At 48.9% G+C, this 18,127-nt stretch overlaps 1 protein-coding gene across 1 annotated transcript; it reads left to right on the forward strand.

Moving 5' to 3' along the window:
- The first annotated feature begins 226 nt into the window (after nt 1-226).
- NOM1 (nucleolar protein with MIF4G domain 1) lies at nt 227-17,783 on the forward strand. The gene is made up of 11 exons (XM_084785468.1): nt 227-1,215; nt 1,607-1,734; nt 2,684-2,879; nt 4,859-5,182; nt 6,319-6,429; nt 7,110-7,277; nt 7,889-8,010; nt 10,575-10,707; nt 11,229-11,360; nt 15,512-15,621; nt 16,548-17,783. Exons 1-11 carry the CDS (start codon nt 271-273, stop codon nt 16,720-16,722), a joined length of 2,544 nt encoding a protein of 847 aa, XP_084641594.1. The 5' UTR covers nt 227-270; the 3' UTR covers nt 16,723-17,783.
- The last annotated feature ends 344 nt before the right edge of the window (nt 17,784-18,127 follow it).

Below are 18,127 nucleotides of genomic sequence, written 5' to 3' on the forward strand. Positions count from 1 at the left end.
AGCATTTGCTACCTTTCCTTGGTTACTCATACTTGCACGGAAATGCCAGGATGTGTGCGAAGTGCAAAGTTATGCTACAACCAAAACAAAGAACTAGCGCTTCAGTTTTCAAAGGACTCTATTAGTGTCTGTGACTGCAGCCCTCCGATCAGCAGAGGGCACCTCCCTCCCATCCCAACTTTTTGGTCGACAGAAGCGCTCACCCGGAAGTCACGCCCTTGCCGGAAGTGATGCAGCGCAACATCCCGGAAGTTAGCGGCGTCTGCAGGCATGGGTGCTGCGGACCGTGTTGGAGTGCACGGGCGCATGGCTCAAACGAAGCGTACCGGCAGCTGCCGCCGTCCGGGCGGCGGGAAGGGGCCGCTGAAACGGCTGCGTCTGGCCGTGGAGGACTTCGTGCGGGCTACCTCCGAGAGCGAGACCTGCGAGGGCCGCGGCGCTGTGTCGCGCTCCCGGCCCGGTGGGCGAAAGAGCCGCAAGGAGCTCCGTAAGGAGAAGCGACACCTGAGGAAAGCGCGGCGCCTGCAGAGGACCGTGGGCTCTGGGGCAGGGGACCAAGAGGGAGGTATCGTTAACGGCGGCCGGGAGACCCCGTTGCCCACTGAGATACGACTGATCCCCGCCAAAACCACAGCGACTCGCGCTGAAGCCAAGGCTTCCTCCGCTAACATCAAAGCCTCGGCGACCCAGGCTAAGGCCAAACCTTCCTCCTCCAAAGCCACGGCGACTTCAGCTCAAGCCAAAGCCAAAGGTGCCCCCGGAAAGCCCAGTCCTGCCACCGCGGCCTCCAGGAAACGGGCACTTCTAGCGGCCAACGAGGAGGAGGATCGAGAGATCCGGAAGCTGGAGCGATGCCTCGGCCTGAACAAGCGCAAGAAGAAGGGCAATGGTAACTCGGTGCCGCTGAGCTTCGCGCGCGACGGGCTGGACTACATCCTGGGGGCCCTGGAATGTGGGAAAAGCGGAGGCCTGTACGAAAGTAGCGAGGAAGAGGAGGAAGCCAAGGTGGAGACTGCACAGACACTCTTGGAGAGTGACCTGGAGAGCAGTTCCGAGGAAAGTGAGGAGGACTCAGTCTCGCAATCGCAGCGGGAGGATGAGGAGGATGTGAACTTGGAAAGGGAAGAAGCAGAAAGTAAAGGGAAGAAGAGAGTACGCTTTGCAGAAGTCGTAGAAAAGAGTGAAAGTTCTTCGGAGGATGACCCAGAACATGAGGTATAACACAAACAATCTGTAGGGCTCCTAGGTTGTCACTCCAAACGGGGTGAGAGGGCAGGGTGCAGAACAAACAGCATTAGCACTGACACATAGTGTCAGCCGCAGCCTGCTGAGGGGCAGCCCTACCCGGGGCCGGTCTAGGTATTTATAAAGCTTCACTTCATTAAACAGCAATATCCTGTAACGATAGCTGCCCAGGCCGGGTGTGTACGGTAATCCCAGCACTCTAGGAGGCAGAGACGGGTGGACCTCTGAGTTCGAGGACAGCCTAGGCTATGTACCCAGAGAAACCCTGTCTGATGGGGGGCGGGGGAGGGGGCGATGACAGCTGCCCCAAGTTCTCATGAGGTTGGTAAATTTTAGTTGCAATTTTACTCCTGTCTTCTAGGAGAATCACGGTGTTGAAAGTGGCGAAAAGTACATCCCACCTGGGTTGAGGGGTGAGGAAGCAGTGGATGTCCGTAAGAAAGAAGAGCTAGAAAGGCTTAAGAAACACGTTAAAGGCCTAATTAACAGGTAACCTTGCAGAATTATGATCTACGATCACTAAGCCATAGACATTATCTGCAGTGCAGATGGTGGGGGCAGGACTAGACAAGGTTTTGGATGCTTGTTCTTGGTGTGAGATAACTGAACTAACCGTGAAGAAGTAGGATGCTCGGCTGTTTGATATTGCCCTTGCCATGTTTGAAGACAGCTCACTGGGTCATTCTGAGAAGCAGGAAGGAGCAGGGCGTGGTTCTGTGTCCTCCAGGGTGCCTGGGGGGGGGCACCCTGTTCTGACTACAATTTGTAGACCAGGCTGGCCTCAAACTCACAGTGATCCACCTGCCTCTGCCTCCCGAGTGCTGGGACTAAAGGTGTGCACCACCACGCCCGGCAGTTTTCATTTCCTTGTACTAAATCCCATCATATCCTGTCACTTCACCGTTTCCTGTCGTTTTACAGCATGTTCAGCATAAGCGCAGGGACACGCTAGCTATAAGAGCCAAGTGTTTGTGCTATCCAAGAGATATACAAGTTTACACTTTCTCTCTCTTTTGTTTTTGTTTTTGTTTTGTTTTGTTTTTTGAGACAAGGTTTCTCTGTAGCCTTGGCTATCCTGGACTAACTTTGTAGACGATTCACCTGCCTCTGCCTCCCAAGTGCTGGGATTAAAGGCGTGTGCCACCACCGCCTGGCTCCAGCTCAAGTTTTTTTAACTCACCACCTAGGAATGATCATTGCCTCTGGGGAGGATATTAGATCAGGTTAGCTGTGGGCATATGTACAGACTTAGAGAGTATCCCAAGCTATGCTTCAGTGGCTGTGCTCTGCTCAAAGACGGTTACGTTATTTCAGGCTTCTAGAGTGTGTTATGAGCAGTATGCACCAGGGTTTTGCAGTGAAGTCAGCATGGTTTCTGAGTGAGACATATACTTAAAATAGAATGTATCAGTGACTCTCTGCTCACACTCCACTCCAGATTGAGTGAGCCAAACATGGCGTCTATAAGTGGGCAGCTAGAGGAGCTGTACATGGCCCACAGCAGGAAGCACATGACAGACACGCTGACTGCTGCCCTCATGGATGCCTGCGTCACTGCCTCAGCCATGCCCAGCAGACTGATGATGGAGCATGTCCTCTTAGTCAGCATCCTTCACCACACGGTCGGAATAGAGGTGGGTGCCTTTTCCCTGTACCTGAGCCATGTCATCTGGAATGGTACTCCAGCATGGTCAGTGAGGTTGAGAAGTGAAGGCCGTGGCCTAACTACCTCAGAAGCCTGCTGTGCAATATCGCCCTGGCTTTCTTAGGAATTGTGCTTCTGTGGTGTCCCTCCTCCCCCAAGCACTATGCTTATTTTCACATATGAATGTCTGAGTCCATTTTCTTGCCATTACAAAGTGTAATGGATGCCCTGGACCGCTTTCCTGGTGCCCTATGATCACAGTAATTGACAGTGTTTTGTGGCTGCTGTGGTGCCTCCCCATCCTAGACCACACTGAGACAGTTCAACAGACTTAACAGCATTTGAGTGAGTTATTTTAAAAGTCATAGATGTGACCACCACAGCGCATCAGGAATTTGCTTGGTTTGAAAACCTGAAATTATTGGTCCTGCTTCCCATTTCAACCTTTGCTAATAGCATGAAGGACAATGAGATGACTTGTTCAGGGGGAAGTCATTACGGCACTTTAGCTAATGGCATCCACTAAAGCTGCCAGATACGCTACACTCTCAGGATGCTGCTGGTTCCCATTAAACTGCTGAGAAAAGCCACGCAGGAACTCATGGAAGGAAAAATGCTAAAGGCATTCTCAGCCACTTAGAGGGACCTTCCCTCAGTCACTTAACGTTCAGGCCTTTGCAGATTTGTGTTGAAAGTCACATATAGATTCAGTGATAACATGATTTTTGTTCCTATTTTTAAGTTGTACTAGTATGTTTAATTTTAAAGACATAATAGAATTTAAACTTTAGCCTGTTGCTTCGTTGGACATACCTGTGTGCTGAAAACATACCTGAATTAGCATCTCAATGTTTCTTGCTCTGAAGCATGCCGACTGTGTTAACATTGTGCCTGGGTGTAAGGTGATGTACTGCTAGGAAAGGTGTCCTGAACTGGGGATCGAGCCTCAGGCCTTTAGTTTAGGCCTCCAGAAATCAGTATTGCCAGTCTGTTGTATCTTTCTGGATTCTTCAGCATCGTTGTTTTGCAGTCTAGCAATCCTGTGTGCGCTTGCCCATTACACTCAGAGCTGGCTATGGATCTCATGAGCCCTCCTGTAGACACGTGCCATACCTCATGTGAATTTTAGCTTAAATCCACTGACATTGAACCAGATTTTGACCAGCTGCCCACAACATATTCACCCTTGCCTAGTTCCTGGAGACCCAGACCAAATGCTGGGAATCACACCCAGTGGTGCCTGCCCTGCCTGTCGGCCCCAGAGCACTGTGTGAGCAGCCCTTTCTCCCCCATCTATCACAGCTGCCTTACTCGGCTCCTAGCTGGATGTTCTGCAAGAGAAAATTGTCACAAGATGATGCCACCAGCAGGAGTCACTGCTATTTCTGCCTTCAGGTTTTATTGCCTTCGTTCAGAACCATCATAGGTTCAAGTCCTGGCCTTCCTCCTCCCCAGCACACACTTAGACACTATAAATAGAATGTTCCAGAACAGCAAGAGGACAGTGCCATAGTCATCTTGCCCAGCTTCACCCATCCTCTGCTAGTTCTTGGCCTGGTGCCATTTCCTGGCTATCATCTTTACATGGATTCTAACATCAAACTCATGTCCCCAGATGGGAAGCAGGCTCCTTCATACTGAGCCATCTCAGTGGCACATTTTTTTAAAATAAATTTTCCCAGGGAGCTACAGTGATATCTGGGTAAAAGCCACCTGGTTGATGATTCTAAAGATATGAGAGTATCTTTACAGAAAAGATCCGTATGCCCAGGCAAGCACTCAGTACTGTGTCTGTTGTCTGGAATCTTCTCATTGTATGAAGAAGCCCTAGTTACTGAAGTCTGCATTCTTAGTCATCAACGCCCCTGCTGGAATTCTTATGCCACCTGTAGTCACATTGCACTGTACAGGTAGGTGTTCATGCAAGGTCCCAGAGTGACGTGGTGACATTTTTTCCATCTCCTGCAGGTTGGTGCTTGCTTCCTTGAGGCTGTGGTAAAGAAGTTTGATGATGTCTATAGAGATGGAGGTGAGGGGAAAGAACTGGACAACCTCTTTGCCATGATTGCTCATTTGTACAACTTCCACGTGGTACAGTCTCTGCTCATCTTTGACATTTTGAAGAAGCTTGTTGGAACTTTCACGGAAAAAGACATTGAGCTGATCCTGTTGATGCTGAAAAATGTGGGCTTCTCGTTGAGAAAAGATGACGCCTTGTCACTTAAGGAGCTGATCACAGAAGCCCAGGCCAAGGCCAGTGGGGCAGGCAGCAAGTTTCAGGACCAGAACAGGGTAGGAGTGCCACATGACCTGCTGAGCACCCATGAAGCAGAATGACAGCACGTAAATGAGTTTTTGGCTGCTCACTGTAGTGTCCATGCCCCAGTGGTCTTTCTTCTCTGCCTTAGCTAGGTGTGCTTTTGTCTTTAGTCTGCAGACTGACCTTGTTTGTGAGGGCTTTGTTTTGTTTCCTTGGATTTTTGAGATGGAGTCTCACTATGTAGCCCAGGCTGGCCTCAGAGTCATGATCCTCTTCCCGGTGCTGGGGTTACAGATGTGTACCACCATACACTGCTTGAACTGGTTTCTTCAAGAGCTCGTACATATTTTATGGTTGAAATGGATTTGTTTGCCCTCAAGTTGTTTCCCAGGAGGCTACGCACAGGCTTGAGTGTCAGCCTGGGTCAGATGTGTGGCGCTGCTTCTGAGCAGCAGAGGCTTGGTCTTACCTATCAATTCCCCATCTGTAAAATGGACTCATAGGTCCCACCTCACCTGAGGGGTTAGGACAGCACCTGAGAAGCCCTCAAAGAGACACCAGTGTGGGAGCCCAGGGCTTGGCTAGAGAGACGATAAGCCAGGTCTGAAGCCTGTCACACATGGGCCCAGGGAACCAGGTTTTCTTCTTGGGTGGAGGAAGATCTGAGCTAATAGTTCATTGGCAGATGCTCTACTTTGGTGGCCACTTTGACCCCAGTGTAGAATGATGGGAGGTGGCCAGAGCAGGGGAAAGGGCTTCAGGAATATTGAAACAAAAATAGGCTGTGGTGGCAGTGGGTGTAGCCTTCAGAGTCAGAACTGAGTAACTTTTGGATGAGAGTTTGGGATCACCCTGTGGGCCGTGCAGGAGAGCTGCCTCTGAATAGTCAAGTTGGCATCTAGATAAGTCTTGGGGATGGGTTTGCCAGGAAGGGTTCTGAGTCACCCTCAAACCAGGCCTGGGGTTGTGGAGTGGAGGAGGGAAAGCCTCTGGGTGGTGCTGAGGGTGCAGATACCACTATTTGAAAATCCTGCCTCCCTGAATGAAGTGTTGAAGATAGGCGAGACTGCATCTAGGCTGTCAGTGTGCGGATCAGTGGTGGCCTCTGCTTCCACTGTGAATCGCCAGTGACTGCTGATGAGAGTTTGGGTGGTTTGTCTCTTGTAAGGTACGGTTTATGTTGGAGACGATGCTGGCTCTGAAGAACAATGACATGCGTAAAATCCCTGGCTACGATCCTGAGCCTGTGGAGAAACTGAGGAAGTTACAGAGAGCTCTGGTGAGTAACACCCTATTCTGGCTTGTCCTGAACCTCCGTGTCATTAGGGACCCATTGTGACAATGGTTTAGCCTATGTTCAGCACAAGTCTTAGAAACTGTACATCTCGCCAGGCGGTGGTGGTGCACGCCTTTAATCCCTGCACTCCGGGAGGCAGAGGCAGGCCGATCTCCTAAATTCAAGGACAGCCTTGGACTACACAGAGAACTGCTGTTTTGACAAAAAAAGAGAAAGAAACAAAAATAAACTTTACATCTGTAGTGAGATTGCGGAGCCTCCATGCATAGAAACCATCAAGTTTATTGACTGTCCAGGTGCTGAACTGTATGATAGCTTTCTCTGTTGCTACTCAGAAGGCCAGGCCCCACCTGGACCAAGTAGCTCTCCTCAGATGTTCCACATATAGTGTTACCAGTCAGCATGAGATGGTCACCATGTCATAGTCACTGATGCAGAGCCCAGGTTACATACATGTGGCTGGTGGGCACACAGACCTCACACACAGGACACTGGTTGTTGATGGCTCTTTGTGGCACTTTTCCAAACAAGCTAACTGTCCCAGTTGTCCATCATTCATTGCCATAGTCATACACCAAAACTGCCATTGTCAAACAGAGCATGACAGAAGTGCAGAGTGTGAGCCAGCTGAGGCCCTTCAGGAAGCCTTTTCTTTTAACCAGGTACGCAGTGCTGGCTCGGGTTCCGAGACTCGGCTTCGAATCTCATGGGATGGCATCTTGAATGCAGAGCAGACTGGTCGCTGGTGGATAGTGGGGTCTGCATGGAGTGGGACCCCGATGATTGACAACAGTCATCACGCACACCTGCAGAAGCCACTTGGAGGAACGGTATGAAGACAGTGCCTGGCCATGGGCTCCCTGCTGTGTCAGAAGTCTGCGCTGTCTAAAGTACCTCCCTTGTTAGTGCTGAGTTCTTGAAGGGTACCGCACAGGACGTGTCATAGAAGTAGCTTGTGTCGGCTATGATTCCTCTGTCATTCTGCTTGTTAAGAGTTCTTAAAAAGTTCCAAACTCAATTCAGACAAAATCTAGAAATGGAATGTGAGAGGCGTGAGAATGAAATTCATTTGAGAGGAGCTGTTGTTGGAACTTGGGTGCATGCTACTCCCCGAGGTATAGGTTCTAGTCCCTACTGTGCGTTCAAATTGTGCTCCAATTCCCTTCTTGTCTTTCCTGCCTGGGACCCTCGTCTCACTTGGTAGTTGTGGCTCTGAGGCTGTGGTAGCAGCTGTATGAACTTGGTCTTCAGCTGTGCACAGGTCTCCTCCACCTCCTGAGAAGGCTCCTACTGAGCTCTTCTCCCTTTGCAGGCATTGCCTAAGAGTACAGGCATGATATTTACATGCACTATATACGTACAGTTCACAGTCACCGTGTGCTCAAATGTGTCTGTTTCTGAGGACGTGGGAGGGTCTGGGCACCGATCTCTCTCTTTTCAGGTTAGCTCCAAGATGCTGGAGCTTGCTAGAAAGCAGAGAATGAACACTGACGTCAGAAGGAACATCTTCTGCACTATAATGACGAGTGAGGACTTCCTGGATGCCTTTGAGAAGCTGTTGAGGTAAGCATTGGTGAGAGCATTTTGACCTTTAATAGGCGTAACAGAAGTAAGTTGATTGAGGTTTTTGCTTTTGGATAATTTGAGCAACTGAGTCATCCCTGTTACTGTCCTTTCACCTGGCCTCTGAGTCCCATGTGACCCTCATATGACATGGATCCCTAGTAGTGTGTCATTGGTAAATAGCATTGTGTAGTGCAAGATTTGAGAGCTTGGCTGGCAGTATTAGGTGACCAGCCATGACTGTTGCTTGTCAGGAATTGTTATCTCCACCTTTCTGACTCTTAATATAAGACACACACACACATATATATATGTATATATATGACTTATAGTATGGTTTTCATAACTGTAACTTTTACTACATGTTTCTAAACAATTGAATGTTAACCCCTTCCTTTATCTGCTTTAAACTTAGAAATAAGTGCACGTCTGATGATTGGGTTTTCTGAACTGGGCCTTATTGATAATGGAAGCCTGGGCTTGCTTACGTTTCTGAGACCTTATTGTCTACTGAATGTCAATAGCACTGACTGCCGCAGTCAGTGCTGCAAGGTGGTACAGCCTATCGTCCTAGCACTGTGAGGCTAACGCTGGAGAATCATGCTTCCAGGCTGCACCGGACTTAACAGTTACTCCTTGCCCACCCAACTTTTATTTATCAAACTCATTAGCCAGGCTGGCTTGTACCCCAACAGTGTGAGGCCCTGGACTCTAGCATTCCAGCATTGCAATTGTTTTTTTTTTTTTAATCACTGTCTGTTCTTGTGGACATTTAACCCCATGGATTGATGAGTGCCGCTGAAATGAAACTGGTTGTTTGGATGGCCCACACACACCTTGAGCAGAGCGCTGCTTCTGTTGGAGTTGGTTGGTTGGTTGGTTGGTTGAAAAGGCGTGGGTACGACCAACAGCAGAGTTGCTATTTTCTCCTAAGTCATAGAGCTGCCTTTCTCTACAGAGATTGGATTCAGAGGGCAAACAGCTGGGGCTAAGTGGGCTCAGTGGTAGAGGTCCACTTGGCATGTGCAGGGCTGTGGGTTCAACTTCTAATTGCTCCTCCCCAGAAAGAAGAAGGGCAGTCAGTTGTTTTTAACTGCCAAAGCTCACATTCATGTCTACTCCCATTGACGGGTAGAGCAGCTGTGGTCCTGTTGGTGCGTGTGATTCTTGGCTGTCAGCTCTGCAGAAGACTGAGCAGCAAGGTTCACACCACAACACGAGTAATTTAAAAGATTCTTCCCTGGGACAAGAAGCCAGACTTGGACAGCCACTTCAGGACTGTTGACATGTTCACACAACAGAACTAGAGTCACAGAAAACTGTCATGGTGGCCTGTGTTTCAGAGAGAGTGCCTGCTACAAAGGAAGAAGGAGTTTTAGGGGCTGTGGAACTTCCTGTGTTTCCACTGTGGTGGTTGCTACCTGACCCTGTCCATACTCACAGGACTGCACACAGAACAGAATGGAGTTTCCTGTGAGTTTTACCTGTAGAGAGGGTGTCTGGGGGTTTGAGACACGTCTGCCTGTATAGCTCAAGCTGGTCTTGAGCTCACAAATCTCCCATCTCAGCTTCCTAAGTGTTGGGTTATTGTTACACAGCACCACAGCCACCTAACAACATAAACCAGTCCTCAGCTTTGTAGCTTCTATATAACTTGGGCATTGTGCTGCGCCTTACAAGACATTTGGCCATGTTTTTGGGAAAACAGGCCCACAGAAGCTAGGGACAAGACTGGACAGTGGCCTAATATGTGGCTGCAACCACCGTCTTTACCAACTCACTTCCCACTGGACACCGCAGACGGGAAGGAGCTGATTTTGCCATAAAAGCTGAAAGCAGACCTCCATCATCCCTTGCTGCCTGTAGCAGGTGGGAGAGCTGGTCCTGCCGTTCACCAGCCTCGGCACAGTAGAGCTGACCCTGTGGCTAAGGCACAGGTGAGCCGACTCCGAGGACATGAGAGCAGGGAAGCTGACCCTTGCTGGCTGCTGCATTGGATCAGCTAGCCAGGGCAGTACTGGAAAGCTCGCCCTGGTGGTGTGGATGCAGGAGAGCTGGTAGCTAACTGACTCAGCTACCTTTCAGGCCACAGCCAGGGCTGTGAGTTGGCACATCCCAACATTTACCCATCTATGATCTGCTGGAGCTTGTGAAGGGGCTGGTCCTGCAGATCCAAAGCTGTGGGATCTCCGTGACACAGGGCAATAACAGGGTATCCTAGAGGAGTCCTGGTGAGGATGCAGTATTGACAGTGTAGCAAAAGCCAGAGGCTTCAAACCAGACCAGTGACTCATTTCAGTGACCACTTGCAAGTAAAGATGTGTGGACAAAAGGGTATATTGTGTGACACACTATAGCTTCCACCATAAGGTTCTTTTTCATTGTTTGATTTTTTTTTTTAACTCTTACTTTCTTTTGTGGGGGAGGTTGCAAGGGCGAAGGGCAGATACAAAGGGATGGGGAGATGAGTTGGATTGGGGTTCATGATGTGAAATTCACAAAGGATCGATACAAGTTTTTAAAAATTGAAAAGATATGTTCTTATTCTGGCTGTTTGTCTACAGGCTTGGGCTGAAGGACCAGCAGGAGAGAGAGATCGTTCATATCCTCATGGATTGCTGCCTGCAAGAGAAAACCTACAACCCGTTCTATGCTTTCCTGGCTAGCAAGTTCTGCAGCTATGAAAGGAGATTCCAGGTAATTAGAAGCCGGGCGGTGGTGGCGCACGTCTTTAATCCCAGCACTTGGGAGGCATAGGCAGGCAGATTGCTGTGAGTTCGAGGCCCGCCTGGTCTACAAAGTGAGTCTAGGACAGCCAAGGCTACACAGAGAAACCCTGTCTTGAAAAACCAAAAAAAGAAGAAGACGACGTCTGTGCATTGGAAAGGTAGGGTAAGGTAAAAGGGGTCCCGCCCAAGGCATCTTGTCTGTCACAGCTGGAAAGACTGTGGCCAGGCTGACTGGAGTATTTCAGGGTACCAGTCTCTTTTATAAGTTGCTAATGTTTCTTCAAACCCATTTGTTGATATGTGGAACAAAACTACAACCAAAAGGGACTTCTGTTATGGTGTCAGGAAAGGACAGTGAAGTTGTTCTTAGTCCTGGTTTGGCTTATTGATAGGTAACTAAGGAATAGAGTACCTTTAAAGTGGGATCCAGCTGAGTCCTCCACTGATTTGTTACATTTTAACTTTTTTTTCTTCTTTACTGTTAACTAGATGACTTTCCAGTTCAGCATTTGGGACAAATTTCGGGACTTAGAAAATTTGCCAAGCACTAAGTTTTCAAATCTGGTTCATCTGCTGGCACACTTGTTGAAGACAAAATCACTTCCACTTTCTGTTCTAAAGGTTTGTATAATGCAAGAAATTAGAAAAAGCAGCCAAGATAGTATATTTCTTTTTATTTATTTTTGTTTTTTAAATGCGTTTTCTGAGCTTCTGAAGTGTTCTTTTTCTTTTTGGTTTTCGAGACTGGGTTTTTCTGTGTAGCCCTGGCTTTCCTGGAACTCCATCTGTAGACCAGAGAGGCCTTGAACTCACATCTGTCTGCTTCTGCCTCCCGAGTGTTGGGATTAAAGGTGTGCCATCCTACCCTCCAGCTATGAAGCGTTTTCTTTCTTCCTTTCTTTCCTTTTTTTTTTTTTTTGTTTGTTTGTTTGTTTGTTTTCCCCCCAAGACAGGGTTTCTCTGTGCAGCTTTGGCTGTCCTAGATTCACTTTGTAGACCAGGCTGGTCTCGAACTCACAGAGATCTGCCTGCCTCTGCCTCCCAGAGTACTGGGAGTGTTTTCGTTGTCATAGCCATCACAGAAAATACCCAGCTACCACATTATGAAATTTTACTTAGAGAATTAGTGTCTAGTTACAGACTCGGGATTGTTTTTGTTTTATTCTGCTTTATTGAGTGGGGAGGGGGTGGAGGGGAAGGTCATATGTGCCAGAGGTCAGAAGACAACAGAATTGGTTATCTATTTCCACCACATGGGTTCTGAGCACATCAGGGGTGGTGGCAAGTGCCTTTACCTGCTGAGCTATCTCATCAGCCCCAGTAACAGGCTGTTTGATAATCAAGTGAGGCTAATATCCTGTTCCTGGTTATACAGTGCTGAACTGCTCACAGCTCCGTGGGGAACATAGAGTGAAGTAGGACTTTGAATTCAGGATTACTAATTGCCGTGGTAAAACACAATGCCCAAAAGCAACTTGGGGAGAAAAGGCTTTATTTCACTTACACTTCCAATAACAGTCTATCACCAAAGGAAGTCAGGAGATGATGCAGAGGCCTTGGAGGAACACTACGCAGCCTGTTTTCTTACAGAACCCAGGACCACCAGCCCAGGGATGCCCCCCCCCACACACACAATGGGCTGAGCCCTCCTACACCAATCACTTCATCCTATGGAGACTTGTTTTCAGTTAGGTTTCCTTCTCTCAGATGACACTAGCTCAGGCTTTTCTCCTTCTAAAGATGCACTTGTGGATCTTCACTGCCAAATACCATAAGACGATAGTTCTCCACCCCTGCACTTGGAGCCTTCAGAGCCTTGAAGCACAAGTACTGAAGACAGTGAAGCCTAGGCACGGGGGTGTGGGGGGTGGGATTCAGGGTGAGTGCTAAGCTCTGTGTCCTGTGTGTGACACTGCTGCTCTGCAGGGCAGCCTCCTGTGTCCTGTGTGTAACATTGCTGCTCTGCAGGGCAGCCTCCTGTGTCCTGTGTGTGACACTGCTGCTCTGCAGGGCAGCCTCCTGTGTCCTGTGTGTAACATTGCTGCTCTGCAGGGCAGCCTCCTGTGTCCTGTGTGTGACACTGCTGCTCTGCAGGACAGCCTCCTGTGTCCTGTGTGTAACATTGCTGCTCTGCAGGGCAGCCTCCTGTGTCCTGTGTGTGACACTGCTGCTCTGCAGGGCAGCCTCCTGTGTCCTGTGTGTAACATTGCTGCTCTGCAGGGCAGCCTCCTGTGTCCTGTGTGTGACACTGCTGCTCTGCAGGGCAGCCTCCTGTGTCCTGTGTGTAACATTGCTGCTCTGCAGGGCAGCCTCCTGTGTCCTGTGTGTGACACTGCTGCTCTGCAGGGCAGCCTCCTGTGTCCTGTGTGTGACATTGCTGGTCTGCAGGGCAGCCTCCTGTGTCCTGTGTGTGACACTGCTGCTCTGCAGGGCAGCCTCCTGTGTCCTGTGTGTGACACTGCTGGTCTGCAGGACAGCCTCTTGTGTCCTGTGTGTGACACTGCTGGTCTGCAGGACAGCCTCCTGTGTCCTGTGTGTGACACTGCTGGTCTGCAGGACAGCCTCCTGTGTCCTGTGTGTGACACTGCTGCTCTGCAGGGCAGCCTCCTGTGTCCTGTGTGTGACACTGCTGATCTACAGGGCAGCCTCCTGTGTCCTGTGTGTGACACTGCTGGTCTGCAGGGCAGCCTCCTGTGTCCTGTGTGTGACACTGCTGATCTACAGGGCAGCCTCCTGTGTCCTGTGTGTAACACTGCTGCTCTGCAGGGCAGCCTCCTGTGTCCTGTGTGTGACACTGCTGGTCTGCAGGGCAGCCTCCTGTGTCCTGTGTGTGACACTGCTGGTCTGCAGGACAGCCTCTTGTGTCCTGTGTGTGACACTGCTGGTCTGCAGGACAGCCTCCTGTGTCCTGTGTGTGACACTGCTGGTCTGCAGGACAGCCTCCTGTGTCCTGTGTGTGACACTGCTGCTCTGCAGGGCAGCCTCCTGTGTCCTGTGTGTGACACTGCTGATCTACAGGGCAGCCTCCTGTGTCCTGTGTGTAACACTGCTGGTCTGCAGGGCAGCCTCCTGTGTCCTGTGTGTGACACTGCTGATCTACAGGGCAGCCTCCTGTGTCCTGTGTGTGACACTGCTGCTCTGCAGGGCAGCCTCCTGTGTCCTGTGTGTGACACTGCTGGTCTGCAGGACAGCCTCCTGTGTCCTGTGTGTGACACTGCTGGTCTGCAGGACAGCCTCTTGTGTCCTGTGTGTGACACTGCTGGTCTGCAGGACAGCCTCCTGTGTCCTGTGTGTGACACTGCTGGTCTGCAGGACAGCCTCCTGTGTCCTGTGTGTGACACTGCTGCTCTGCAGGGCAGCCTCCTGTGTCCTGTGTGTGACACTGCTGCTCTGCAGGGCAGCCTCCTGTGTCCTGTGTGTGACACTGCTGGTCTGCAGGACAGCCTCCTGTGTCCTGTGTGTGACACTGCTGATCTGCAGGGCAGCCTCCTGTGTCCTGTGTGTAACATTGCTGCTCTGCAGGGCAGCCTCCTATGTCCTGTGTGTTTGTCCTTCCTGCCTTTCATCAGAGAATCCTCACAACTTCCTGGGATTTCAGTTAATTCCAGAGGTCAAGTTGACAACCAGGAGTAGCTATTATAGGGCTCAGGGCACATCCCTGACCCTGTTCCTGGGCTCTTATCTGTGTCCCTTGCTCTTCTCAGGGGAGCTATTCTTTGGGGGGCAGAGAGGCTGGGGTTCTCAAGACAGGGTTTCTCTGTATAGCTTTGGCTATCCTGGACTTGACTTGTAGACCAGGTTGGCCTCTTATCTCAAAGAGATCCGCCTGCCTCTGCCTCCTTTTGTTCTGGGATTAAAGGTGCGAGCCATCATACCTGCCTCAGAGGATCTACTCAAAACAGCCTTGTTCCCAGGCTATTGTGCTTTCCTGTGCCTATATCTGCAAGCAGAGCATATGTGGGCATAGCTCAAGCCTCTCTGGGCAGTACTTTTCACCATACTCTATCCTCCTGAAGCTTTTTTTTTTATAAAGATCAAGAACAATTTTATTAGGATTTTTAAAGGGGCAACTACAGACAAGCTGTAAAACCCCAACAGCTGCCATAAGAGAGAAGGGAAAATGATCATGCAGTCCATTCAAGCTCACATGGAAGTCAGACCCAAGTCAAAACACATAGCTGTGTGTGTGATAACATTGGAGGATTTAGAGAAAGAATAAAGAAGCCCAAATTTTTGGAGGAAAAGCCCAAGTATTAAGGAAAGCATGCTTGAACACGATGGTAAAGCTGTCTGTAAGTTCAGCTCGAGTTTGTGTTCTCTCCATGTTGCTGTCTGTGGCTCTCTAATTAGTGACTTCTCTGTGGTGGGCACAGGGTAGGTACAGTGTGTTTATCCTCCTGCTAAAATTGAGGCTTTGTGCAGTTGTGTCTCTTTTCTAGAAAACAGAAGTATGTATGTGCTAATTGGCCTCTCCTATAACCAAATTCTCTGTGTGGAGTTGTAACTAAAGAGCTACCTCAAAATACAGAGGCAAGACCTGTCTCCCCTCTACAAATTAAATTCAGGTTTGGAGTGTATATCCCCCGTAGCTATGCTCCCAGGCGCTCATAGGGCTGTATAGCTCACAGCCTGGGCAGCAGCCTACCCTGCCAGCAGTACTCTGTCGTTGCCAGCAGTTGGCTCCTGGCAGCCAGTGTTGCAGAGCAGGAAGGGTCACAAATCATGGTAAGATGAATCAGCATGATGATGCTTTCCTGTCTCCTGACCCTTAGGTAGTTGAGTTCAGTGAACTGGATAAACCCAGAGTCCACTTCCTACGGAGAGTGTTGACTGCACTGCTGATGGAAACAGAAGAAGAAGACCTGGGTTTAATTTTTTCAAGGTATGTGCCTGGTATTCCCTGATGAGACACAGGAAAAGGCAGAGATTGCTGTTTGAGCTAGCATGGAGATCACTACCATTTCATTGCTGTTAGTTTTTAAAGCCAGGCCTGTGCAAATTATAACAAGTAGATATGTTAAGTCTTTCCTTGGGTTTCATTTCATTTTTTACGTATGAGGTACTGGGACTTGAGCCCAACCTAAGCATATGCTTCTACCACCGAGCCTTGTCCCTAGTCCTCAGGAAATTCTTAGGTGAAAGCTGGACGTTGTAGTTCACAACTATAAACTGTGGTGGCACATGCCTTTAATCCCAGCACTTGAGAAGCAGAGGTAGGTAAATCTCTGAATCTCAGGCCAGCCTGGTCTATAGTGCAAGTTCCAGGACAGCCAGGACTTGGAGGAACCCTGTCTAAGGGGAAACAAAAAAAGAAAACAAGCCCACAGATAAATAAATAGACAGACAGACAGATGGGTAGGTAGATACATTAGATAAATAAGTAAACTGGGTACCACCAGTTATGGCAGCACCCAGCATACTGGGTGCCAGGAATCCTAGCACCTTGGAAACTGAGGCATTAGAATTTCAAATTTGAGACCACTCTGGGTTACCCTTTTTTTAAAAGCCAGATATAGTGACATTCCTATGGTTACAGCTTTTCTGGAGGCTGAGTCAAGGAGGATTCTTGGAGGCCAGCAGTTTGAGGGCAGCTTAGACAGCATAGCAAGGCTCTGCCTAAAAATACACAGTTGGGGTGTCTCACTAGGAGACACCTATGCTATGCAAGACCTTGGGCTCTATCCCATCACCCAACCCCCCAACCCCCAAAATGCCTAAAACTAGGTTTTGCCTTGCTTCTTGAGGCACCAAGCTCTGAGGTCGGGAAGACAAGCCTCTCCCTGACATGTGTCTCCAATTCCCTTTCAGAGTGTCTGACAACCCAAAGCTGGGAATGTTGCGAGAAGGCCTGAAGCTCTTCATTAGCCACTTCTTACTGAAGCACACACAGGCTCACCAGAGTGCTGAGGAAGCCAGTCTGCTGAGAGAAAGAGCAGGCCTTGCATCCAAGTCTTTACAAGGCAAAGCCATCCTGAGAATGTAGCCAAAGAGTAGTGAGCATCTGACTAGGAGACATGACTGAATTCAAAGGCCTGTCCTGCCTGTAAGAACAGGAGGAATTGCTCTGAATGCCATGCTCTGTCTTGGTTTAATATTCTATTTTTGGATGCTTTGACCCAGGGTCAAATGTATATGTATGTAGATAGCAGATCAAAGGAAAGCCATGAGAGGAGGATCAAGATCATATATGGATGGCTTTTTTATCTTCTCTTCTTTTTGTTTTGTTTTGTTTTGTTTTTGAGACAGGGTCTCTCTGTGTAGCCTGGGCTATCCTAGACTCCCTTTGTAGACCAGGCTGGCCTTGAACTCACAGCGATCCACCTGCCTTTGCCTCCGCCTCCCGAGTGCTGGGACTAAAGGCGTGTGCCACCACCAGCCGGCTTATCTTCTAAAATATTGGTTAAAAGTTCAAAAACTGGGTCAAGAATGGTGGCACATGCCTTAATCCCAGCACTCAGGGAGACATCGGCGGGCAGATCTCTGAGTTTGAGGTCAGCCTGGTCTACATAGTGAGTTCCAGGTCAGCCAGAACAAATTGAGACCTCATAAAGGTCTCATAAAAACAGCATCAAAACAACAGCAACAAACACATATATAGAATCACTTTTGAAAATGGAGACATTGCTGGAGAGATGGCTTAGAGGTTAAGAGCACTGACTGTTCTTCCAGAGGACCTGAGTTCAATTCCCAGCAACCACAGGGTGGCTCACAATCATCTATAACGTGATCTAATGTCCTCTTCTGCCATGCAAGCAGAGCACTGTATACATAATAAATAAAATTTAAAAAAAGAAAGAAAGAAAAAAAAGAAAGCCGGGCGGTGGTGGCGCACGCCTTTAATCCCAGCACTCGGGAGGCAGAGGCAGGCGGATCGCTGTGAGTTCAAGGCCAGTCTGGTCTACAAAGTGAGTCCAGGACAGCCAAGGCCACACAGAGAAATCCTGTCTTGAAAAACCAAAAAAAAAAAAAAGAAAGAAAGAAAATGGAGACATTAATCTGTAAAATAAAGATGTAAATTTAAAAAAAAATAAACCTTTTTAAAGCTTTTGTTGTTGTTGTTGTTTTTCTGTTTTGTGTTTTGTTTTGTTTTTTGAGACAGGGTTTCTCTGTAGACCAGTCTGGCCTCCAACTTAACAGCAATCCACCTGCCTCTACCTCCTGAGTGCTAGGACTAAAGGCGTGTGCCACCACACCCAACTTAAAGCCATTTTCTGTAGTGTGTCACCACCAGAGTTCTGAGGCTGGCGTGGGTCTATGGGAGGTTGGCTTGGGTCCATCCCAGAAGCTGCTGGCACAAGGCTGTGTAAGGTTGTTCATACTTAGTTCATCACCAGACTCTTCCCTTTATCATTAGACTTTTCCTGAAAAAAAACAAAACATGTTGGATA

This window comes from Acomys minous (genome assembly GCF_964271855.1).
Source record: "Acomys minous genome assembly, chromosome: 6".
Classification (NCBI taxonomy): domain Eukaryota; kingdom Metazoa; phylum Chordata; class Mammalia; order Rodentia; family Muridae; genus Acomys; species Acomys minous.